This window comes from Boleophthalmus pectinirostris, unplaced genomic scaffold (genome assembly GCF_026225935.1).
Source record: "Boleophthalmus pectinirostris isolate CB_2022bp ecotype Guang Dong unplaced genomic scaffold, ASM2622593v1 HiC_scaffold_8, whole genome shotgun sequence".
Taxonomy (NCBI): domain Eukaryota; kingdom Metazoa; phylum Chordata; class Actinopteri; order Gobiiformes; family Gobiidae; genus Boleophthalmus; species Boleophthalmus pectinirostris.
In genome coordinates this window covers 21,005,929-21,031,292 of record NW_026571515.1, presented here as the reverse complement: position 1 = coordinate 21,031,292, position 25,364 = coordinate 21,005,929, and the positions used below count along the sequence as shown (strand labels likewise).

At 38.8% G+C, this 25,364-nt stretch overlaps 1 protein-coding gene across 1 annotated transcript; it reads left to right on the top strand.

The window, feature by feature from the left end:
- Positions 1-6,726: 6,726 nt before the first annotated feature.
- dytn (dystrotelin) lies at positions 6,727-24,995 on the top strand. Its single transcript, XM_055165900.1, has 3 exons — positions 6,727-8,016; positions 8,206-8,418; positions 24,630-24,995. Exons 1-3 carry the CDS (start codon positions 6,727-6,729, stop codon positions 24,993-24,995), a joined length of 1,869 nt encoding a protein of 622 aa, XP_055021875.1.
- The last annotated feature ends 369 nt before the right edge of the window (positions 24,996-25,364 follow it).

Here is a 25,364-nt window from a genome sequence, read left to right as displayed (position 1 = left end):
AAGTTAACAAATACCTTTTATTTTTTGTTCAGAAGAGAATAACAATTCCAGATCTGAAACCATCCAAATAATTCTAGTGAAAGTGTATAGAGTTTAAAAAACAAAGTGGAGTGCTTCCTGTATTATCACATGACATCACAAGGTGGAGCAGTGTTTTCTGTTGAAGAAGAAAAAAGGATATACCCTATTGCAACACAGAAAAGATTTTCACCAGTTTCTCTAAGTGCAATGATGACAAATAAATGTGCAAATAAACTGAAAACTAAGCAGCACTATGTAACATTTCTGGTATAGGATCCTGCTTGTCCATAGAAATTTTCTTGCTTTCCTCGAATGTTCCACAGTATGGCATTAATCTTGTATTCATTCAGTTACGGGAGTTTATATTGCTCAAGAATACTTTGAAAAACATGCATTTTTAATATGAGCATGGTTGTCTCTCCTCTAGGGTCTCATTTATAAAACTGTATGTGGAATGTGGAATCAAATGGTCTTATTCATCTCTCTGCTCTCTGATCGCCGTCTGCCTCATTTCTGAAAACCCTGATGCACAAAGTTCAGTTCTGGGATTGAACCGCTTATTGCAAATCTGGTCTGTCAATTTGTCTGTTTATAGATTTTTACAATTCTCTAATTTTGACTAAAGTTGGTGGGATAATACCTGTTGTAAATATAAATGATAGTTTTACAAAAAATCAAGAAGTGATGAAATGCTGAAAAATGTGTTGAAAATTTAAAATGTACAAAAAGTAGAGGTTTCAAACATACGAATGATTATCCAAATGTTTGGCACACATTTTCTGATACTTTTTACATTAATTTAATTGAAAAAAGGTGTTTTTTTTAAATATTTGTATTTATCAGATAATAATTTGTGTGTGCATTAGAGAAATTTTGTTAGGTAACAGTTATGTAAATCCCTAGTGTGGTCTTAAATATAATAATCTCAACTGTGTTTTATTAAAATGAGCAGTACAGCCTGTCATAGGCATTGAAAACCACATAGGTTACATAACATTTTTGTACAAAACACACCCTTTAAAAATGAGACCCGGTCAGCATTGGTATTATGCTCATTTAGTCAGTATTGTTTCATTGCAACTGTCAGTCAAAAAGTTGCAGTCTTATCAGGTGCTTTTTCAGATGGCATTCGCTCCAAGCCAGCAGTCACACCAATTCTGGATACAGCTATTCGGTTGACATAACGACAGGAGGGCATATTTACTTTCTCTAATAACCATTGTAAGAAGCTAGACAGAAAGCAAACAAAATACAATCCGCAGTTTGAGCCCTTTTGAGCCATTTTAGCACTTTATCTCCCACCCAGAAATGTTCAGTTTTAAAGGGCTCATTTTACATTATTTTTTGCTCTATGTAATAATGTTGTTTCTTCATCAAAAACAGCCCTGGAGTTGTGTTTTGTTTCATTCACACATTTTTAACACACAAACTGGGCAAATTCAGGCTGAGTTCTTCTCTCAAACTGGAAACACTCTGTTCCACCTTGTGATGTCATGTGGTAATACAGAATACAGGAAGTTTTCCACTGTGTTTTTAAACTCCATACTCCTTCATACCTTTTTTTTTTTCAGACTATAAGGCGCACTTAAAATTCTTTAATGTTCTCAAAATTCTGTGCGCCTTACATATTAATCTGGTTGTGCTTATTGACCTTGAACCGATTTTATGTGGTACATGGCACTCAAAAATCTCTCAGAATGTGTTAATACGACTTTGGTAAACTACAAAGCCACACTGCTTGATGGATTGTCGGAGCATTACGGCTACTGTAGTCAGAAGCCTTGTGGAGTAATACACATTCACCAAGACAGGGAGGCAACGCCAGATGAGTTACGTCACAATCTGCCAATGGATGACGGAAGCTTGGGCTAAGGGATCAGTCTCAAGTGTCGTCCAAGCTTTCACAAAGGAATCATCATCATTGAACAGCTAAGTAACAGCAATAAGAGTGACTCGGATAATGACGAGAGGGATCCGGGCTTGATGCCGAAGTTGCCCAACTGTTAAACTCAGACACTGAAGATGAAGAATTTGATGGATTTGTGGAAGGAATGAACTGAAAAAGTGAGTGTATGTGTTAGATCTGAACAATGTTGAGAGTTATTGTGAATGAGTTGAATAAAGTTTGACTTATCTGACTGTTTTGTTTCGATTAATGTGCCTTATAATCCGGTGCACTTTATGTATGAAAATAGACGAGAGAATCTTTATCTTTATTGTTATTGCCTTATAATCCAGTGCGCGTTATAGTCTGGACAATATGGTAATTTCTACCCTGGAACTGCCTATCTCTTTTAAACTAAAGCTAAAAGGAAGCTGCAAACTTGAAAACTATCACTACATGACATCACAGGGTGGAACAGAGCATTTTGAGCTTTGGAGATGCAGACAGACTAATAAATAAAGGATTACTCAAACATGTGTGAATGAAACAAAACACAACTCCGGGTATGTTTTTGATGAGGTAACAGCATTACAACATGGCTTAACAAACACAACAGTCAATTTAGTGCAATAATTTGGGACCTCCTAATCCTAGTTAACTCATAAAAGAAATGCAATTGGCCAATATCAAAACTCAAAGTCTCAAAATGACAGATCTGGCAACACTTCTTGAAGCAACTCAAAGACTACAGTGTTTACTCATCTGCCTGTTGATGGGGAACGCTCCAGGACGAGGATAAAAAAAGGGGAAAAGCAAACCAAATAAGCTCCAAGGCGCGAAATGCAAAAGGAGGCTTCAGCACTGGTGGAAATTGGCCAAGAGAACAGAAGGACGGGGAGCTATCTGGAGGGGGCCTACTAGCATCCACGCTCCTTCAATAGCTGCAGCCTTGTCAGATACGGTTATGCTTATTGGAGAAGCGAGCGAGGAGGTCAGCGCATGATAAGAATAGTGCGCTGAATCATAGCTTACAGTGGCGTTGGGAGCTCGGATGATGCATGGTGAATGAATGTGAGATAAGGCCAAAGAAATGCACCGACTTGGCAAAGCTTGCTACACATCTACCGCCTGTATACGAGCGCAGATCCAATGGAGCTGGGAATCACAATTTTCAAGGCTGAAGGCTCCTCCTGAAAGCCAAATTACATGCACGAAGCGATATTTTTTCCAATAGGCTATATTTTGGTGGGAGAGCTTCACTAGAAATATGATTTGGTTTAATACCGTTGGTAAATGGTTGAGCATGTTTGAAAATGTGAAAAGAGACAGCATTAAAGGTGCACTGTGTAACTTTTCTGGAGAGGGATGCCAACCTGATGTGATGCTTTGGTTTAAATTGTCCACAGAATTGTATTAAACTAATCTGTATTGCATTATTCTAGTACAGGTATTATTTATTGCTCAAAAATATCCTAAAAAACATCCATCCTTGCTGTTAGTGGGGTCAGCTCTCCACAGATCTAACCTGTAATTTGGCTTGCAATTCTTAAGTTTATGGCCATACTGTGGAACATTCTAGGCACATCTCAACGGAGACAAGCAGATGACGGAAACAAGATATGGGGCTGTTACACCTTGATGCTTTGGCCAGTGTATGCCGATGTATGAAAAATTTGACAAATACACTGGCGTACGTCAAATAAGTTATAGGTAAATTTTGTATAAGTTATGAGCACGCTGAAGCACCTTGGCATACATCGACATACGGCAAGGTCGTCGAAAAATTTTGCATATGTTGAAAATTTCTCAACGTATGTCAGCGTATGTTTATAACTCCTGCATACGTGGGCCATAAGTTGTAGGTAAATTATGTGATTGTTGACACACGTTCACATACATTATAAATCCAAATGTGTTGAGATATTGTCTCGCGTGTCCATAACTTATGAGTAACTTGCTTTGAACCTGTGTTTAACTGTATCGAACTTACCTCCAACACATATTGACGCATGCAGATGTATTTGACGTGTTCTGACGACCACAGAACTTACAGAACATGTTTCTAACTTATAGCTACCGTATAATTGTGTATTGGCAGCGTGTAGGGAAATTGGTAAATAAAAATGGGGAATCTCCTCGATTTGTCACTGTACCACTTACATGCCTATAGAGCCAGGAGAAGAAGAGATCACATTGTTGCTACTGCGATGTCTAGTGCAGTTATGAATTGTCTAGCTGCAGCCTTTCTTTTATAGGCGATGGCACTTGAGCCTTGCGTGTGCTATGCATAAGTTGGGCATAAGTTGTGGATCCTGGCAACACGCTAAGCATATAAGTTATCAAAATGTTCTATATAAGTTACGAATACACTATATGTCCAACTCGTTATGAATACGCTATGTATACCCCCAAAATTGAAAAAAAAAAACACTGATAGTTCAGCGTATGCCAGTGTTTTAGGGAAAGTCTGGTACATCGTCATACGCTGGCTAAATCGTCAAGGTGAGACAGGGCCATTACACAGTGCACCTTTAAAAGATGCTAGCATAGAAATTGCATGGGTTTGTACTTGCTAGAACAATAGACAAACTGCCCAGGTATATCAAGTTGTACTAGCATTTCAGCTATAGCCTACCAATTTATTATGAAAACGCCCTTGGGCCTGATCTTGCCCCTGATCTTAGGACTAGCGCTAAAGTTAAGGAGGGGTGTGTCCAGGTTGAGCTGTACTTCGCTGCTGGAGGTTGGAGTGGTACAGGTAAAAATATGGTGATGACATCTCAACCAATTCTGCGACCAATGTAGCATTTAAGAGCACTGCCAGCGTGGGTAATGTCTGCAATCTTTGCCTCATTACCAGGCAACTTTATAAACTAACCAAAGCGGCACAATGGGAATAATTTGGTCACAAAATTAAATGGAGCTGATTACAGAAAGGACACGGGTGAGGAAATCCAACATCGCAGCATTAGGACCTCACACAGGGTAAGAAAACACACTTTAGGACATCACTGTAAATGGCCTCATGTGAATGAGCAGCTTTTGTACAGATCCAGATCAAACCAAACTTTAGAGCAGTGCTGAGCCAATACAGGGAGCGGGCGGGGGGCTGTGCTCTGCTGTGGGAGAGTATCCAGACAGCACACAAGCATCTCACACAGCAAACTAACATGTTATGAAAGTTAAGCATTCATCATACTGATAATAAAATTAAATCAAATTAAAGAAGTCTTGTTTTTCAGATGCTCTTGTGCAGGTTGGGTTGCCAAAGCCTGGGAACCCTGAATCAGTCATCATGTCATCACCAACAAGGCTCAAATTTCTTCTAGATCCATTTCCTCCTAAAGTTCCAGTAGGCTGTATTTCATTATAAAAGAGATTATATTATACATTAAAAGTATATTGAGTAAAGATTATATAGTTCAGTTAGCAGCATGTTGTAGGGGGTTCACCAAGTGCAGACTGAACAACATTTCAACAAAGAAGTTTGTGGTTTTGATGAATGGCACTCTCCAGGAACATTCTCCGTCAATCTCTGCTTTTGCAAGTTTCGTGTGGTTTGAATACAAAAGTTTGAGCTTTCACAAAGTGACCTTGCCTCCTGTCAGCCGCTCAGCTAACAGATTCTTCTGCTGAAGAATCATCCAACAACACTTTATCTTAAGGATTCTGACACCTTCATGCTCTTTTTCAGTCCAGCCTTAAGCTCAAGATGCTCATCTTTTAAAAGGAGGTCACATTTCTCTCTTGTGAGGTATCTAGCTTGGGCAAAAATGAAATGATATTTACACTTTGTTTTATGATGTATACTGAATATGATTTTAATTGTATTCAAATTACAGTGTGTTCTATTCTATGTATATGGTTTTAACTCTTTTTCTGATAAATTAATAAATCCACTTACACAAACAGAGCTCCCTACTTCCTCTTGTGAAATTGTGTGGTTCTGCTGTTTGGGTTTTTGTATTGTAAACACACAAATGTAATTTTAAAAATGCGATAGTAAAATCAGGGCTTATTATGTGCTGTTTAAAATGTAATCAATGAGCGGTTTACTAAACCCAAACNAACAATAAAGGGTTACTCAAATATGTGTGAATGAAACAAAACATTACTCTAGGTATCAGATGAAGAAAAGAGGTAGAGCTCTTCACTGGTCACAAAAAAGTAAAAGAAAAGCAGTACAGATGCTCTATGAGGGTTAAACTTGTAATCTTCACAGAATGTTGCCCTTACTGAAAAATGTAATTGATTGATTATGCCCTGATGAAGACCTTCTTGCTGGTCGAAATGCGTTGGCATTTAATATATTCAGCCTTAGTGCCTCGGGTTTGTACCTTGGTCACTTTTACATTTTTCAGTAAGGGCAACATTCTGTTAAGATTACTGTAGGTATGTTTTTGAAGCCCACAAAAGTCAGTTTTGTGTATTAAGTATATTTTAAAGATTTGACAATTTAGTTTAATGCCATACAGAAAAGATTCATTTATCATTTAACCACAAATTAGTATACTTATGGTTAAAAATTGCCACTCTAAATTCTCCAGAGTAATAGTACAATCCCCTCCCTTTCGAGTATATCACATGATCATCTGAAGGTCTGTGATTGGCCAAAGAACAGCAGGTTGAACAGGTGACAGGCGAGAAGTGGCAACAACAGCTCATTCATAATTTATCGACAGCAGGTCAGCTCACCATGCTCCACTATTGTCCCATTATGGTACAGCCTGCTCTGTGGACTACACGCACAAGGAACTTCTCTGACATTTTATCGATTATCCTTCATTTTTAACGTTCAGGATTACCTCATACTTTTGATGATGGATCTAGACAGCATTGAAGCTCTAAACGAAGTCCACGCCTCAGTCTACAGATCCTCTCTCAAACTGCAGTCTATCCAGAGGCTCACGCACCTCCATGTGGTGTTGGTGCGTCACGTGACCACGGCCCTGCGCTCGGTGGGCGGAGTTAGCGACGTCAGCAGACCAGAAGTGGTTCAGCTCTTAAACAGGATGTTCGTCAGCGTGTCCCAGGAAATACCTGGTCACGTGACTCTAGAAGCGCCAGAGGAGACGAGTAGTGCCATTTTTACGCTTTTCGACAAAGGAGGAAGTGTGGACGTGGATTCTTTGCAGACGTTTTTGGTCGCATTATGTGCTGATTCGCTCAAAGAGAAGTATTTGGCGTTGGTCTCGCTAGCGGCCTCTGGTACATCTCCTATTCCTGGTTCAGTCAATCGATCTTCTCTTCGGACCTTGCTCCACAACCTCAGTGTGATACCCAAGCTAGTACAAGAAGACGCTGTGTTTGGTTCTGTTGAGGTGGCAGTCAAGTCCTGTTTTAAAAGCGTTCTGTCACCGTCTGTTTCTCGCGATCACGTCATCTCGTGGCTTCACAGTGAACCTCGTCTGTTGCTATGGTTACCCACGATGTACCGGCTAAGCGTCAGTCAAAATATCTCTCATAACGTGCGATGCCACTGCTGCAAGTCCCGCCCCTTCACTGGCCTGAGGTTCCGCTGTGAGAAGTGTGTTAACGTCCATCTTTGTCAGACGTGTTTTTTCACAAACCGTCGGACCAGGAAGCACAAACAGCACCATCCAATGATTGAGTTCTGTATGCCGCCCACTTTTAAAGAATCTGTATCGTCATTGGTCCAGAATGCACGCCACGCCCTGAGACTGAAGCAAAGCGGGAGGCAGAGACAAGTGTCAATGGGTGCTCCGCAAAACCCTCAACCGCCAAGAGAAGACAGCTTAGATTTATCCCATGATGCACCAGTGTCACCATCCCAGCCAACCGACCAATCACCAACTCCGGAGCGATCAGACTCCGCCCAGCAAACAGACTGGGACATTGACCAATCAGAAAGAGACGCTCTGAAGGAGGAACTGCGAACTTTGCAACAAGACAAATGCGTATTAGAGGAACAACTTGAGGCGCTGAGGCAAACCGTCCAATCAGAGCACAGCGTTTTGGAAGACAAGTATTCTCAGGTGGAGGTTACCGTGGAAACGCTCAAACGGCATCACTCCATGTTGGAAACCTTTGTAACGCAGGCCTTGGAGAAAATCGAAAGTCATCGCAATACTGAAACAACAGAGGACGAAGCAGAAGATGACGAAGAAGAAGAAGAAGAAAATGAGGAAACAGAGGAAGAGGAGGAGCTTAAACTTCTAGAAGGTGACGAAGATGATGTGACTCCGCCCCCAACTGTGCTCTGTGGATCGCCACTGTCACACAGTCTGTACGTCGAAGAGGAGGGGCCAGAACAATGCTCCAGTCCACCTCCTGTACAGCCAGAACAATCAGAGCTGCAGGAAGAAGAAGTAGAAGCAGAGGATTGTGGGTCATGTAGTTCAAGTCCAGAAGAGCTGTTGTTAGATGCTGTGCAGAGACTGAAGTTGGCTTTGGAAAGAGACACTTGGACCAGAACTGACCAGAGCTCTGATAAGAAGTGGGAAGAGCTTTTGGAGGCAGCCGACGAAGTGGGAGACGAGATCTATCAGCTGGTCGAGTCACTCATTTAAAAGAGTTCAAAAGAGGTTATGTTTTTCATCTTTATTTCAAGATATGTTATTAGCAAAAACAGAAACAAGAGACACTCAAAATGGAGTAGGAAGAAGTAAGACATATTTAGAAAAGCTTGTGTTTTATCATGAAGGTTTGGTAAAAGCGTTTATGTAGTTTTGTAAAATATTTTGACATTTTTGTTTAACTTAACTTCACAGTTGACAATAAAACATACCTGAGTCAGAGTCCTGCACGGGTACATTTTTGGAGACCTGTACCCGCTCTCATTCGTGCAGTACAGCACCACACCCGCCTGTTAACCCTTGATTATAAGTTAAATCCGCACCCGCCTGGACCCATTAACATTCTACCCATTACCCGTCCGTGCCCATGATAAATCACACACAAATGTTGCCCTTGAAGAGTTATTGTGAACTATTTTAAAAGCACCGCTCATCAACTTAACTTTTATCTCTTCCGTCATGCCGATGCTCCTCAAACCATGAATGCTGCTGGAGAATATTGCCATGGTCGCTGTTAAGTGATGTAGGCTTTAGTTAAATATAAAGAATGTAGACCCCTGTAGGCCTTCTGAACACACTGTGATTAGAACTATTTGTACATGGTACTCTTATATATATATGTATAATATATATTTGATTGACCTGACCTGCCCGTGTGTAATCACTACCCGCCTGCATACCCACCTGTAAAATTTGAGAACGTTAATCCCATCCTATTTGCAGAGGTCGCTGGTGCTAGGCTAGCACATGTCAATGGCCATAGTTAGCCTGCCACTAAAAACAATCTTACCCACTCCACAAAGCACCCGAAGCAATTCTAATATTACACTAGACTGTCAATGTTAATGTTTGTGTCAATAGAATAATTTTAGAAGTAAAACCAACCCTGTGTTTAAAGGATTTATGTCTGAGCAGCAACAGCAAGTTGTACTTCTTGATAGAAAGCTTGGCAGCCGCGGACTGATATATGAGAAAATTGTCCCTCAACATGCAACGCTTCATGTGATGCAAGGTTAGTTTTATTTCAAACACTATTCTATCAACACAGAACTTTACTTTGACAGTCTGGCGTAATAACAGATTTGCTTCAGGTGCTTTGTGGAGTGGGTAAGACTGTTTTTAGTGGCAGGCTAACTATGGCCATTGACATGCACTAGCCTAGCACCAGCGACCTCTGCAAATACAAGGACTGGATGGAATATTTTTAAAAAGTGTCTCCACACGTCTCCAACACTCTGGCTCACTAGGAAATGAAGTCCTACATCCAAAATTCCAGACTGTCCCTTTAAGACTCACTCTCTATAGACCATATTTATATAACAGCTTGAATTTATGGATATTTTGGCAGTGCTTGAGATGTGGATCCAGACTGTTCCAGAGTTTTTACACCACATATAGACACAGAAACTTTTTATGAGTAGTTCGAACATTGGGCAATTTGAAATTTCCATACCTTCTTAAATTATTAGTTCTCTCTCTCTCATTTTGAACAGGCTTTGTAGATTACTTGGTAGTAAATTGTTGAATGTTCTAGATATTATTACCAGTGTATAATATTTTATAAGGTCAGGAAAATTTAGGAGCTTGGAGCAAAAAGATTATGGGTGTGTTCTAAAAATCCAACTTAATGGATAATTCGCAAAGCTCATTTCTCTAATGTAATTAATGGATTAACTGTACATTGGTAACTGTTCCGCCACACTTGTGAAATAAAGACCAAATGAGCAGTAGAATGTACAAAGGGCATTTTGATCAAGGTAATATTTTACTTTGTTTACTATAGCAAGACTTTTGGAAATGTTTGTTTTTATCTGTCTAATGTGGGCTTTCCATGATAATTTACTGTCTATTATAACTCTCATTATTTATCTGTCTTACTAAGTACAAACAAGTGACACTACAGAAACACAGAGTCAGATCTATGGAGAGGCAAGCCCACTCACAGTAAGAATGCATGTTTTAAGTTAAAAACACACGTGTAATTAGAATAAATGCAAGATGAATAGTTTAGCACCATACTGTGGAGCATTCAAGACAAAGCAATAACAATTCTCATGAAGACAAGCAGGTGATGGACCCTCCACCACAAAAGTTATACAGTGCCCCTTTAAGCCATGCTAAAATGTTGTTACCTCATCAAAAACATGTCTGGAGTTACACACGTTTGAGTAACCCTTATGAAGGAGTAGTTTTCAAGTTAACAGCTCCTTTTAGCTTTTACTTCTGGCACTGAAATTATCCAAATAATTCTAATGAAGGCATATGAAGCTTAAAAACACAGTGGAGCATTTCCTGTATTACCACATGACATCATTATGCGGAACTAAGTGTTTTCTGTTTAAGAGAGAAGAACTCATTTTTGTGTGTTAAACATGTGTGAATGAAACAAAACAACAAAACGTTTGTATGTTTTATGATGGGGAATAAAAATGATAACATAGATCAGAAAGCAGCGTAATATAGGTTCTTTAAAGATATAAATATTCCAGCTATATTCAAAGTAGTCTGTATGGACCAAATGTTTATAGAATGAGCTAGAATGAACAATACTACTATTTCAACAGCTTTGGTAGTTAACTTAGATTTTCAACCAGTGTGCAGGGGAAAAAGCCTTGAGGTAATGCCAGATGTGCCTCTGAAAAAAGCCAAACTTTTAAAAGTTAATTCACAATTTCTTAAATCATTTACTATTTTGGAATGTCTCGAGCGCCCTCTGAACTCGCTGAGAAAGCAAAACAATCATTGCCAAATAGAAAGTAGCAAAAAGTCCCAGGGGCAAGGAAAATATTTGGTATAATTTGATAATGTTTTTCGTGGGTGGCAGAAGAATCTTTTTAGTGTCATGACTCAGAAAAGGTTGAAAAATACTGGGTTAGAACAATAGTTTTTTAACACCAACAAAATGAAAAAAATAAGCAAAAAAGAAAAAGAAAAAAAAAAAGGTAAATTCTAAACAGAGAGTCAAATATTGGATGAATAAGAAACTCACTGACAGTTGGTCAAAACAACATAGAGATGCAAATGATGATCATTCTAAATTCAATTCTATGATTGGCAAGTCTGATCCAGTGGAATTATTCAGTGACATCTCTTATTATTATTTAAGGTTTTATACAGAGGCTGCTGGTTAATTAGAGTTTGGAGATACATGAAATTGTAAACAATAATATTTCCAACAAAAAAAAGCAGTGTTATCTTGTGTTATAAAGCAATACTTATTAACTTAATTTTGTAGTCACTTCACTTTTTGTGTAACACTTGTACCTTGGCTATGACATTTCCATGTATGTTTTAGCATGTTTCTAAGATAATACTGTCTGAATATTGTAGTCAGTGTAATAAAAAATGTAATAAGCTTTTTTTATTTTTGTAAAAATTATGCATGCCTACTTCACACTTTGCAAAAACATTTCTCTCCAACTAAAGCAATATTTCACCCACATCAGATCATCTCATGAGGACTTCAGGCATCTAACTTTTCCCAACATAAATATTGAAGTAGCCCTGTTGGAGTCTAAAAATACACAAAGCCACTCCTAAAATACCCCCCGTCTTGCATTTTTAATTGTCACATTGCTCAAACTTCCAAATCATAGGAGCTCATAGTCTCTTCCACGGGGTTAGAACAGGAGAGGTTCAGGTGTTTATTGTGCTCTCATGATCACAGCACAGCAGTTTATTTACTGTGGATATAGTTATGTGTGGCACTTGTCTGGGGATTTGGACTGGTATTCTACAACGCCATAGTCTGGAACATTATACAAAATAATAACCTTTCTGTGTAGACTGTGGTCCTCCAACTCAAAGACTGGAGGATAGATTCCCGTTCTGACTAAGTTCTGTCATTGTGTCCTTAGGCAAGACACTTCACTGGTGTGTGCATGGAGGATTGGTGGTGGTCGGATGGGCTGATGGTGGAGACTGGCAGCCTTGTTTCTGTCCACCGAGCCGATGAATGACTGCAGTGTATCACTTTGGGAGGTTTTGTCGAGACTGTAAAGTGCATTACAAGAGTAAGGCACTATTATTCTTACATCCAGGTGGCATACTCCCAGCTTGATTCATCAGCCGGTTTCACTTTGTGGAAACCGCCTGACCTCGCAGAATTAAGATTCGCTCACTCAACGTAAGGTGGGTACTTTTTTTTATTTAACCAATCACTGCTATTTGGTTCTTGTTCTTGCAAACTGTCTAGTGTATTCCGATTCCTGTCCTAGTCGCTGGAGAGAAATGAAATTGAACGCAGGCACTAAGTGGTAGTAGCCGGTCCAATTTTGGTCCACTAAACCCTGGGGCCCAGGACAACAGACCCCCTCTTGTCTACTGCCCTGTGCACACCACACCAGAAGAGTTACCTAGTGCACCTTTAACAAAATCAAAAGATTTGGCTTAAAATTTGTCTAGGAATTAGTATGTTATTTGTACTAAATCTCATATAAGTCAATATTCCTCTTTCTCAGAATTTTCCTCTTGCAAATAAATACAAAGGATTTATATTACAAATGGGGTATCTCTGCTCTTTGGTCACAGTTCTGACGGTACTCGTAGCAGTTTTCTAGGTCAGCATTACCATATGTGCTTTTGGGAACTACATCAGACTTTCAAATTCAGTCTGAGAAAATGACTTAAGGTATTTTATCAAGTTGGATTGGTTCACTCTAAAACCAGGGATACACTCTTGGTACAACCCAAAGAGAATTTAAGATGTGTTGTAGGGATTTTGTCACTAGTGGACTGAGTACAGGTCAGATACAGCTGCACAAGGACATGGAAGCTATACCCCATTTACCCACATTCATTTATCTCCACATTTTTTACTTTGTGTATAAATGTATTCAGAGGCATTATAGATTTAAGCTGAGTAAGCACGTACAACAGGACCCCTTAAGCTGAATATTTAGTCTCATCTGGAAATTTTTGCCACCACACCACAAAACTAGAAACAACTCTGTTGGCTAAAAAAGGTGTGCTTTGTAACTTCGATATTGCGCCGCCTACTTGTCTACAAGGAGACGCGATTACTTTGCTTGGAATGTTCCACAATATCTCCATGGAGATAAGCAGGAAATGCAAGTTACAGGTCAGATCAGGAGAGGTGAGAAATACAATTTTAATAGGTATTTTTGAACAGTAACACCAACAACAACATAAGCTGCTGAATACATGAAGAATAGTTTCTGATTATTTCAATGCCATACTGTGGAACATTCCAGGCAAAGTAATTATCTCTGTTGATACAAGAAGGTATTATCATAAGTAATTTAATGGCATTCTAATATTGAGTAGGGATGTAACAATATCCAAAACTCACGGTACGACAGTATCATGATATGCAACTCATGGTACGATATTTATTGCGATATTTTGGAGAAGCTGTAGAAAAGATACTTGTTGCTTTTAAAATACCTTAACAAGATTCAAATCAAAAAGTAAAAGTTAAAAAAAAAAAAAAAAACATATTTCTTCATGTTGTCTGCACTGAAATGAAACATGGTATATGGAGTTCCCAATGTTTCTTAGCTGTTACTACTCTAAAACAATGCATTTAAGCAAATTAAATTGTGATTCGATATATTGAGACCTTTCACAATACGATATGACGATATTGCGGTTATTGTTACATCCCTAGTATTGAATTTTTTTTTAAACTTTTTTTTACTTTTTTTTCACTAAGTAACAACTATTTCATATTTTTAAACTTAAGTTCACCAACTAAAACATGATTTGATTTTGTCAGAACCATCACTTAATATTATATCCTTGTAACTCGTGCTGCATAGTGTGATCAGCATTATTCAGATCACTGTGCAGAGGTCACAGCAGGGGTCATGAAGTCAGCTGACCCTTGAGTTTCACCACCACGCCACTCCGACTTCATCTCTCGCAGTGTCCAGTAAAAACCATCCCCACGGCGCTGAGTAAACCCCATAAAAACAGAACTCACACTTTTACTCACTGAAGTGGACTGAGCCAGCAGAATTAATGAGAGCCTCAAAACATCATTGCTATTGGGTGTGTATGTGTGTGTGTGTGTGTGTGTGTGTGTGTGTATGTAGCGTGTGTGTGTGTGCGTGTGTATGTCTCTGTAATAAAGACTGTCCATGCATACACCCTCTTCACGCAGATCTGCTGGACGCACCGATGGGCACACACTTTGTTTATGACTTTTATGAGCACAAGAGAGAAATCATAAAGTCTGGCTCACAAAGATGCGGATTATAGGACTACAAAAAGTGCCGAAGCAAGTCCAAAACAGCTCACTGGACACAAATAATGACGGCGCCAAAATCCCCCGTTTGACAACAAATTCTCAGTGTGTTTGTTGAATATTCTACCATAGAATTCCTTGTTAGTTTGTGTATAGAGACATCTTCTCCCTTTGCAAATAGTTGTAATTATTTTATTGTGGATTAAAGAGCTTCATGTATTTGAACAAACATTTTCTTAATTTTCTCATCTTTTTTTTTTAACAATTTTACATTTTATGCACAAAAAAATGGATGTGACAGTCCCAAAAATACAAAAAGATCAGACTTCAAAAAATCAAACAGGATTTCAAACAAGCTATCCAAGCACATACCTATAATTATAATTTCCTACATGATTTTTTAGATGACCCATATATTAAATTATAGATATTAATTATATATTTCAATAATTTTATAAGCAGCGCTTGAGGTCAAAATAAGACTAATTTGTTCTGTCTGCATCTAATCATAAAACGTTATATTTTCAAATTATCAGCAAGTGCACTGATCCCGTGATAATTGTTGCTAATTTTACTGTCACGGTAAACTCTGCTCTCGTCTCTGAAAGTTGTGAAAAAGCGCATTAAAATGAGAAAAACTCATGACTTATAATAATAATTAGAATGATCTAAATGCATAAGGTAAGTTAGGAATAACTTAAGACAACTGCAAACTGAGCCAATTTTGTTTTTCACATTTTCAAACGCAGTTATTGAGAAATCCTGGATAGCCTCACCTCCGCCCCTAACCTCTGAAGAACAAACGGTCCAGACAAGATCCTGAAATAGCTGTTTGCCTCTGGTGCTGTGTCCTGCTGTGACTCTGCATCCAGCCACAGAGTCCTCCAAGAGTGGACCAAGACCAGACAAAGGAAAATACAAACAGAAGTGTATCTGAGACCGTCACAAAATGTTTATGTCTTAAAAGACATAAAGTCAAATCAGCATGCCGGTTATGTATGATGTCTTAACCATTATTACAATGACAAGAATGCATAGGCTTGAGCTTCATCCATTTGCCATTTATCTGGTGGTTTTCTGATGTTTCAAATTAAAATAAAAAATAAAAAAGTTTATAGTCAATTCTTCATAAGAAACATATGAAGAATCGGAATAGTGTTTCTCACTCCCAAGCATATAAATAAATAATAATGCATGGAATGATAATAATAATGTTAAAGTTAAAGGTCCCATATTACACTATTAGAATGTTTCTCATCAAAACATACCTCATTCACACATATTTAACACCCTGATTTATTTTCTCAATCTGAAAACACTCTCACACTGTTCCACCTTGTGATGTAATGTGGTAATCCAATAAGTGCTCCACTGTGGTTTTAAAGTCCATACACCTTCACTAGAATCATTTGGATAATTTCAGCCTTGGAAGTGCCAATCTCTGCTGAACTAAAAGGAGGGTAAAAGGTGTTAGCTTGAAAACTACTGGCTCGTGGCTTCACAAGGTCAAACAGAGCATTTTAAGCTCTGGAGATGAAGACACAGACAAATATAAAGTATTGAACGAAAAACAAAAAACACAACTCCAGGTATGTTTTTGATTAGATAACAACATTATAACATGGCTTAGGACCTTAAGGTATACATTATTAATCCCATGAGGTAAATCAGTATTGATCTGACCCATCCTTCAATGCATCCAATCTCCAGACATTGAGCTAGGCTTAGTGAGGATTACTACAGCTGAAAGCTTTTAGCTATGTGCATGTTTTGGGTTGATGGAGAAACCGAAGAGCCTGAAGGAGATCCACTCAGACAGAGGAAGAACATGGAACCACCACCCAGAACCCACAGTTTCCTTCTTCTTACCGCCTGATGTGACGTGACATGTGAAAATACAAAAAAGTCTAAGTATCTCGAGCATGGTAATTCTCTCATATCCATAAAAAAGCTATGGACTTACATCACATAGCTGCGTGCGGAGAGGAGAGTGTAGCATTGGAAAAAAGAATAGAGAGAAAAGACTGCTTTTAAGATAGTGAGGGAGAGTGGGGACAGCTCCAGGGAGAGAACCTAGATGGAGTTCAAAAACAGCAGGAGTTAAGAGCAGTGAATAAAAGTGTGTCAGCTCTCCCCTTCTCTGCCTGTGTCCTAGCACCCGGGCACCCTTCTCCTGTCAGCCCCACCTCTCCCCGGACACCCAGTGCTTGTCACGCTAATGGCCTGGAAGGAAGGAGCGTGTCACCGTATCACCTCACCATGCGCCAACTCCACTGCGCAGCTTTTGTCTCCACGGTTCCCACTTCGCCGCCGACGCCACGCCACGAGAAGTGACTAATTGATCCTGGGAGACGGGCTGTTTGTGTGTCCCACGGGTTGATGAACAGTGTGAGAAAAAGATGATGATAAAGAAAGAAAATGTGAAGAGAAAAGTCCGAGGTAGAATGTGTGTGAGCTGCTTTGCATACACTCAAGTGACAATGCTATGAAATGCAGGCAGGCAAGAATACCCCTCATGCCTTACCAGTGCTGGAAGAATCACTTGATTTTATTATTTAAGTAAAAGTACAGATACAGGAGCAAAAAATACTCCAGTAAAAGTATCACATTAAAGATTTATGAAAGTAAAAGTATTAAATTACCAGTTTAAAAAGTAAAAGTATTTTGTGCAGATTTTTGAGATCTAATAAAACTTCAAGAGTAGAGATGTTGATAAAGATTTGTGCAGAATTTTGTTCAAAAGAAACAGAATCGATCGTTTTTAATAGTTGTATTTATTTGTATATTTTTGTTTGCTCAAACCATGAACATGTTGAAAATAAACCCCCCAGGCTTTTCAGCAGGTTTCAGACAATAATAAAAAATATTTTGACTTTCCACTCCTGTTCGAAAATGTGGTGCAGTAGAAAGAATAGTCCTGCTCTCAAATGTACTGAAGTAAAAGTAAAAAGTATTCACTTTAAAAATGTACTTAAGTAAAGTACAGATATCTATTTTTACGTATGGTACTGCTTGTACTTTGTTACATTCTACACTGTGCCTTACCAGGAGCCTCTATGGTATAATAACGAGCGCTCAGGATTTCTGCAGATGAAGACGAGCGGAGGAGAGCTCTGAGTGGACTGTCAATGGGAGATTCGTTGTAGGCCTCTGAGCGGTCTTTAGTAGGCTGTTCACTGTAACATGCAAAATGGTGGTGAGCTCATAGCCTAGAGAGTAACATCCAACTGCACCATACACATACTCATACACATATTCATACACATATTCATACAAATATTCATACACATACTCATATTCATGTGCATTGCTGTGTTTTAAAACCTATATCTCCTCTTGGATGAAATCAAAAGTGAGTGTTTAAGCTTTAGGCCATGTTATACCATTGTTACATCTCAAAAACTTACCTGGAGGTGTGTTTTGTTTCATTTGCACATGTTTGAGTAACCCTGATTTATTCATCTCTTTATTAATGCTCTGTTGCACCTTGTGATATCATGTAATGGTAGTTCTCAAGTTAACAAATACCTTTTATTTTTTGTTCAGAAGAGAATAACAATTCCAGATCTGAAACCATCCAAATAATTCTAGTGAAAGTGTATAGAGTTTAAAAACAAAGTGGAGTGCTTCCTGTATTATCACATGACATCACAAGGTGGAGCAGTGTTTTCTGTTGAAGAAGAAAAAAGGATATACCCTATTGCAACACAGAAAAGATTTTCACCAGTTTCTCTAAGTGCAATGATGACAAATAAATGTGCAAATAAACTGAAAACTAAGCAGCACTATGTAACATTTCTGGTATAGGATCCTGCTTGTCCATAGAAATTTTCTTGCTTTCCTCGAATGTTCCACAGTATGGCATTAATCTTGTATTCATTCAGTTACGGGAGTTTATATTGCTCAAGAATACTTTGAAAAACATGCATTTTTAATATGAGCATGGTTGTCTCTCCTCTAGGGTCTCATTTATAAAACTGTATGTGGAATGTGGAATCAAATGGTCTTATTCATCTCTCTGCTCTCTGATCGCCGTCTGCCTCATTTCTGAAAACCCTGATGCACAAAGTTCAGTTCTGGGATTGAACCGCTTATTGCAAATCTGGTCTGTCAATTTGTCTGTTTATAGATTTTTACAATTCTCTAATTTTGACTAAAGTTGGTGGGATAATACCTGTTGTAAATATAAATGATAGTTTTACAAAAAATCAAGAAGTGATGAAATGCTGAAAAATGTGTTGAAAATTTAAAATGTACAAAAAGTAGAGGTTTCAAACATACGAATGATTATCCAAATGTTTGGCACACATTTTCTGATACTTTTTACATTAATTTAATTGAAAAAAGGTGTTTTTTTTAAATATTTGTATTTATCAGATAATAATTTGTGTGTGCATTAGAGAAATTTTGTTAGGTAACAGTTATGTAAATCCCTAGTGTGGTCTTAAATATAATAATCTCAACTGTGTTTTATTAAAATGAGCAGTACAGCCTGTCATAGGCATTGAAAACCACATAGGTTACATAACATTTTTGTACAAAACACACCCTTTAAAAATGAGACCCGGTCAGCATTGGTATTATGCTCATTTAGTCAGTATTGTTTCATTGCAACTGTCAGTCAAAAAGTTGCAGTCTTATCAGGTGCTTTTTCAGATGGCATTCGCTCCAAGCCAGCAGTCACACCAATTCTGGATACAGCTATTCGGTTGACATAACGACAGGAGGGCATATTTACTTTCTCTAATAACCATTGTAAGAAGCTAGACAGAAAGCAAACAAAATACAATCCGCAGTTTGAGCCCTTTTGAGCCATTTTAGCACTTTATCTCCCACCCAGAAATGTTCAGTTTTAAAGGGCTCATTTTACATTATTTTTTGCTCTATGTAATAATGTTGTTTCTTCATCAAAAACAGCCCTGGAGTTGTGTTTTGTTTCATTCACACATTTTTAACACACAAACTGGGCAAATTCAGGCTGAGTTCTTCTCTCAAACTGGAAACACTCTGTTCCACCTTGTGATGTCATGTGGTAATACAGAATACAGGAAGTTTTTCCACTGTGTTTTTAAACTCCATACTCCTTCATACCTTTTTTTTTTTCAGACTATAAGGCACACTTAAAATTCTTTAATGTTCTCAAAATTCTGTGCGCCTTACATATTAATCTGGTTGTGCTTATTGACCTTGAACCGATTTTATGTGGTACATGGCACTCAAAAATCTCTCAGAATGTGTTAATACAACTTTGTTAAGCTACGAAGCCACACTGCTTGATGGATTGTCGGAGCATTACGGCTACTGTAGTCAGAAGCCTTGTGGAGTAATACACATTCACCAAGACAGGGAGGCAACGCCAGATGAGTTACGTCACAATCTGCCAATGGATGACGGAAGCTTGGGCTAAGGGATCAGTCTCAAGTGTCGTCCAAGCTTTCACAAAGGAATCATCATCATTGAACAGCTAAGTAACAGCAATAAGAGTGACTCGGATAATGACGAGAGGGATCCGGGCTTGATGCCGAAGTTGCCCAACTGTTAAACTCAGACACTGAAGATGAAGAATTTGATGGATTTGTGGAAGGAATGAACTGAAAAAGTGAGTGTATGTGTTAGATCTGAACAATGTTGAGAGTTATTGTGAATGAGTTGAATAAAGTTTGACTTATCTGACTGTTTTGTTTCGATTAATGTGCCTTATAATCCGGTGCACTTTATGTATGAAAATAGACGAGAGAATCTTTATCTTTATTGTTATTGCCTTATAATCCAGTGCGCGTTATAGTCTGGACAATATGGTAATTTCTACCCTGGAACTGCCTATCTCTTTTAAACTAAAGCTAAAAGGAAGCTGCAAACTTGAAAACTATCACTACATGACATCACAGGGTGGAACAGAGCATTTTGAGCTTTGGAGATGCAGACAGACTAATAAATAAAGGATTACTCAAACATGTGTGTGAATGAAACAAAACACAACTCCGGGTATGTTTTTGATGAGGTAACAGCATTACAACATGGCTTAACAAACACAACAGTCAATTTAGTGCAATAATTTGGGACCTCCTAATCCTAGTTAACTCATAAAAGAAATGCAATTGGCCAATATCAAAACTCAAAGTCTCAAAATGACAGATCTGGCAACACTTCTTGAAGCAACTCAAAGACTACAGTGTTTACTCATCTGCCTGTTGATGGGGAACGCTCCAGGACGAGGATAAAAAAAGGGGAAAAGCAAACCAAATAAGCTCCAAGGCGCGAAATGCAAAAGGAGGCTTCAGCACTGGTGGAAATTGGCCAAGAGAACAGAAGGACGGGGAGCTATCTGGAGGGGGCCTACTAGCATCCACGCTCCTTCAATAGCTGCAGCCTTGTCAGATACGGTTATGCTTATTGGAGAAGCGAGCGAGGAGGTCAGCGCATGATAAGAATAGTGCGCTGAATCATAGCTTACAGTGGCGTTGGGAGCTCGGATGATGATGCATGGTGAATGAATGTGAGATAAGGCCAAAGAAATGCACCGACTTGGCAAAGCTTGCTACACATCTACCGCCTGTATACGAGCGCAGATCCAATGGAGCTGGGAATCACAATTTTCAAGGCTGAAGGCTCCTCCTGAAAGCCAAATTACATGCACGAAGCGATATTTTTTCCAATAGGCTATATTTTGGTGGGAGAGCTTCACTAGAAATATGATTTGGTTTAATACCGTTGGTAAATGGTTGAGCATGTTTGAAAATGTGAAAAGAGACAGCATTAAAGGTGCACTGTGTAACTTTTCTGGAGAGGGATGCCAACCTGATGTGATGCTTTGGTTTAAATTGTCCACAGAATTGTATTAAACTAATCTGTATTGCATTATTCTAGTACAGGTATTATTTATTGCTCAAAAATATCCTAAAAAAACATCCATCCTTGCTGTTAGTGGGGTCAGCTCTCCACAGATCTAACCTGTAATTTGGCTTGCAATTCTTAAGTTTATGGCCATACTGTGGAACATTCTAGGCACATCTCAACGGAGACAAGCAGATGACGGAAACAAGATATGGGGCTGTTACACCTTGATGCTTTGGCCAGTGTATGCCGATGTATGAAAAATTTGACAAATACACTGGCGTACGTCAAATAAGTTATAGGTAAATTTTGTATAAGTTATGAGCACGCTGAAGCACCTTGGCATACATCGACATACGGCAAGGTCGTCGAAAAATTTTGCATATGTTGAAAATTTCTCAACGTATGTCAGCGTATGTTTATAACTCCTGCATACGTGGGCCATAAGTTGTAGGTAAATTATGTGTGATTGTTGACACACGTTCACATACATTATAAATCCAAATGTGTTGAGATATTGTCTCGCGTGTCCATAACTTATGAGTAACTTGCTTTGAACCTGTGTTTAACTGTATCGAACTTACCTCCAACACATATTGACGCATGCAGATGTATTTGACGTGTTCTGACGACCACAGAACTTACAGAACATGTTTCTAACTTATAGCTACCGTATAATTGTGTATTGGCAGCGTGTAGGGAAATTGGTAAATAAAAATGGGGAATCTCCTCGATTTGTCACTGTACCACTTACATGCCTATAGAGCCAGGAGAAGAAGAGATCACATTGTTGCTACTGCGATGTCTAGTGCAGTTATGAATTGTCTAGCTGCAGCCTTTCTTTTATAGGCGATGGCACTTGAGCCTTGCGTGTGCTATGCATAAGTTGGGCATAAGTTGTGGATCCTGGCAACACGCTAAGCATATAAGTTATCAAAATGTTCTATATAAGTTACGAATACACTATATGTCCAACTCGTTATGAATACGCTATGTATACCCCCAAAATTGAAAAAAAAAAACACTGATAGTTCAGCGTATGCCAGTGTTTTAGGGAAAGTCTGGTACATCGTCATACGCTGGCTAAATCGTCAAGGTGAGACAGGGCCATTACACAGTGCACCTTTAAAAGATGCTAGCATAGAAATTGCATGGGTTTGTACTTGCTAGAACAATAGACAAACTGCCCAGGTATATCAAGTTGTACTAGCATTTCACCTATAGCCTACCAATTTATTATGAAAACACCTTGGGCCTGATCTTGCCCCTGATCTTAGGACTAGCGCTAAAGTTAAGGAGGGGGTGTGTCCAGGTTGAGCTGTACTTCGCTGCTGGAGGTTGGAGTGGTACAGGTAAATATATGGTGATGACATCTCAACCAATTTGCGACCAATGTAGCATTTAAGAGCACTGCCAGCGTGGGTAATGTCTGCAATCTTTGCCTCATTACCAGGCAACTTTATAAACTAACCAAAGCGGCACAATGGGAATAATTTGGTCACAAAATTAAATGGAGCTGATTACAGAAAGGACACGGGTGAGGAAATCCAACATCACAGCATTAGGACCTCACACAGGGTAAGAAAACACACTTTAGGACATCACTGTAAATGGCCTCATGTGAATGAGCAGCTTTTGTACAGATCCAGATCAAACCAAACTTTAGAGCAGTGCTGAGCCAATACAGGGAGCGGGCGGGGGGCTGTGCTCTGCTGTGGGAGAGTATCCAGACAGCACACAAGCATCTCACACAGCAAACTAACATGTTATGAAAGTTAAGCATTCATCATACTGATAATAAAATTAAATCAAATTAAAGAAGTCTTGTTTTTCAGATGCTCTTGTGCAGGTTGGGTTGCCAAAGCCTGGGAACCCTGAATCAGTCATCATGTCATCACCAACAAGGCTCAAATTTCTTCTAGATCCATTTCCTCCTAAAGTTCCAGTAGGCTGTATTTCATTATAAAAGAGATTATATTATACATTAAAAGTATATTGAGTAAAGATTATATAGTTCAGTTAGCAGCATGTTGTAGGGGGTTCACCAAGTGCAGACTGAACAACATTTCAACAAAGAAGTTTGTGGTTTTGATGAATGGCACTCTCCAGGAACATTCTCCGTCAATCTCTGCTTTTGCAAGTTTCGTGTGGTTTGAATACAAAAGTTTGAGCTTTCACAAAGTGACCTTGCCTCCTGTCAGCCGCTCAGCTAACGGATTCTTCTGCTGAAGAATCATCCAACGACACTTTATCTTAAGGATTCTGACACCTTCATGCTCTTTTTCAGTCCAGCCTTAAGCTCAAGATGCTCATCTTTTAAAAGGAGGTCACATTTCTCTCTTGTGAGGTATCTAGCTTGGGCAAAAATGAAATGATATTTACACTTTGTTTTATGATGTATACTGAATATGATTTTAATTGTATTCAAATTACAGTGTGTTCTATTCTATGTATATGGTTTTAACTCTTTTTCTGATAAATTAATAAATCCACTTACACAAACAGAGCTCCCTACTTCCTCTTGTGAAATTGTGTGGTTCTGCTGTTTGGGTTTTTGTATTGTAAACACACAAATGTAATTTTAAAAATGCGATAGTAAAATCAGGGCTTATTATGTGCTGTTTAAAATGTAATCAATGAGCGGTTTACTAAACCCAAACACACAACCTTTTGGCATTCTTCACCATTGATGCCCAAATGCAGTGTCAGCCATTAAAATGTAATTAATTTAATGATAGCACGAGCAACTGATGAATTACAAACAGAATAAATAGAAAACATTAGCTATATGTATTAGTAATATTTATAGATACAGTACATACATAAAGCACACATATTTTCAACACAGATGAATGCAGATTATCTTAAACACTGTCCTAACGTTTAACAGAAGGATAATGATGTGTTTTAGTGTCTGATATTAATAATATAATATAGTGTTATAGTATGATATGATTTGTTTAGAATAGTTACTTTCTCATTTGCAAATCATTCCATAATTAGAATATGAAATCCTTGATCACTGTTGAAATGAATACTGTGTTCTAAAAAGACACTTATCTTGTTTGGCTCATAACCTCTCAGCACACTGACCCTGGTACCTCTACACATCAGAGGATGACGCCCACCTCTACGACACCAACAGGGTCAAGAGCCACAGGAGACCCAACTGGTGTCTCCCAACATCCAGGAGCCCTCAAATCCAGAGGAGAAAGGTGCAGGTGGTCCAGGTATTTCTGCCCCTGGAGTAGAGCGCTCTGGTCAGGGTGTAAGGGACAAACTTGCAGATCAGGTCCAAATAACCAATTCTTTGGACCTCAAGCTTAGATCTCAGGAGAGAATCAACCAAGAAAAAGACTTGGAGTTGAAAAAACACAATGATTCTCTCCAGAAGAAAGACAAAGAACTGCAAGACCAGATTAATGCACATAAGGAGTTCTGGTACCTGTACAACTCTACAGTACAGCTAAATGTGCAGCTGAAGCAAGAACTTCAAAAAAGTCAGGAGTAGGACTGACAATTTGGAGATGCAAAAACTCTTCTACTTCTTCAAATGCTTCTCTCCAGAAGAAAGACAAAGGCTGGAAACCTAAATGAACACATACAAGGAGATGTGATGTGTATAACAGTTCAGTGAGAGAAAATGTCCAGCTCAAACAAGAGCTACCCAGCACCAGTAAAGTCCTTGAAAAGATAAAGGAACAACTAAATGCACAGGACAATATAATAATGCTGAGCTGAGAAACATAAACAGGTTGGATCCTGACTCTTGCAGGGACTCTGAAACCACTGGTATTGGAATTGGTGGAGATACATCCAGCCACCTAAAAGGAGCGACTGTAGTGGAGGAGCAGAGGAGGCACCCAGGCACTACCAGCGC

Excerpts from the sequence above, each read along its gene's own strand:
- dytn (XM_055165900.1), top strand. The coding sequence starts at position 6,727 with ATGGATCTAGACAGCATTGAAGCTCTAAACGAAGTCCACGCCTCAGTC. Across the intron at positions 8,017-8,205 it reads CTGAAACAACAGAGGACGAA|CCAGAACAATCAGAGCTGCA; the intron begins GCAGAAGATGAC and ends CCTCCTGTACAG. Across the intron at positions 8,419-24,629 it reads GAGACGAGATCTATCAGCTG|GGTCAAGAGCCACAGGAGAC; the intron begins GTCGAGTCACTC and ends CGACACCAACAG.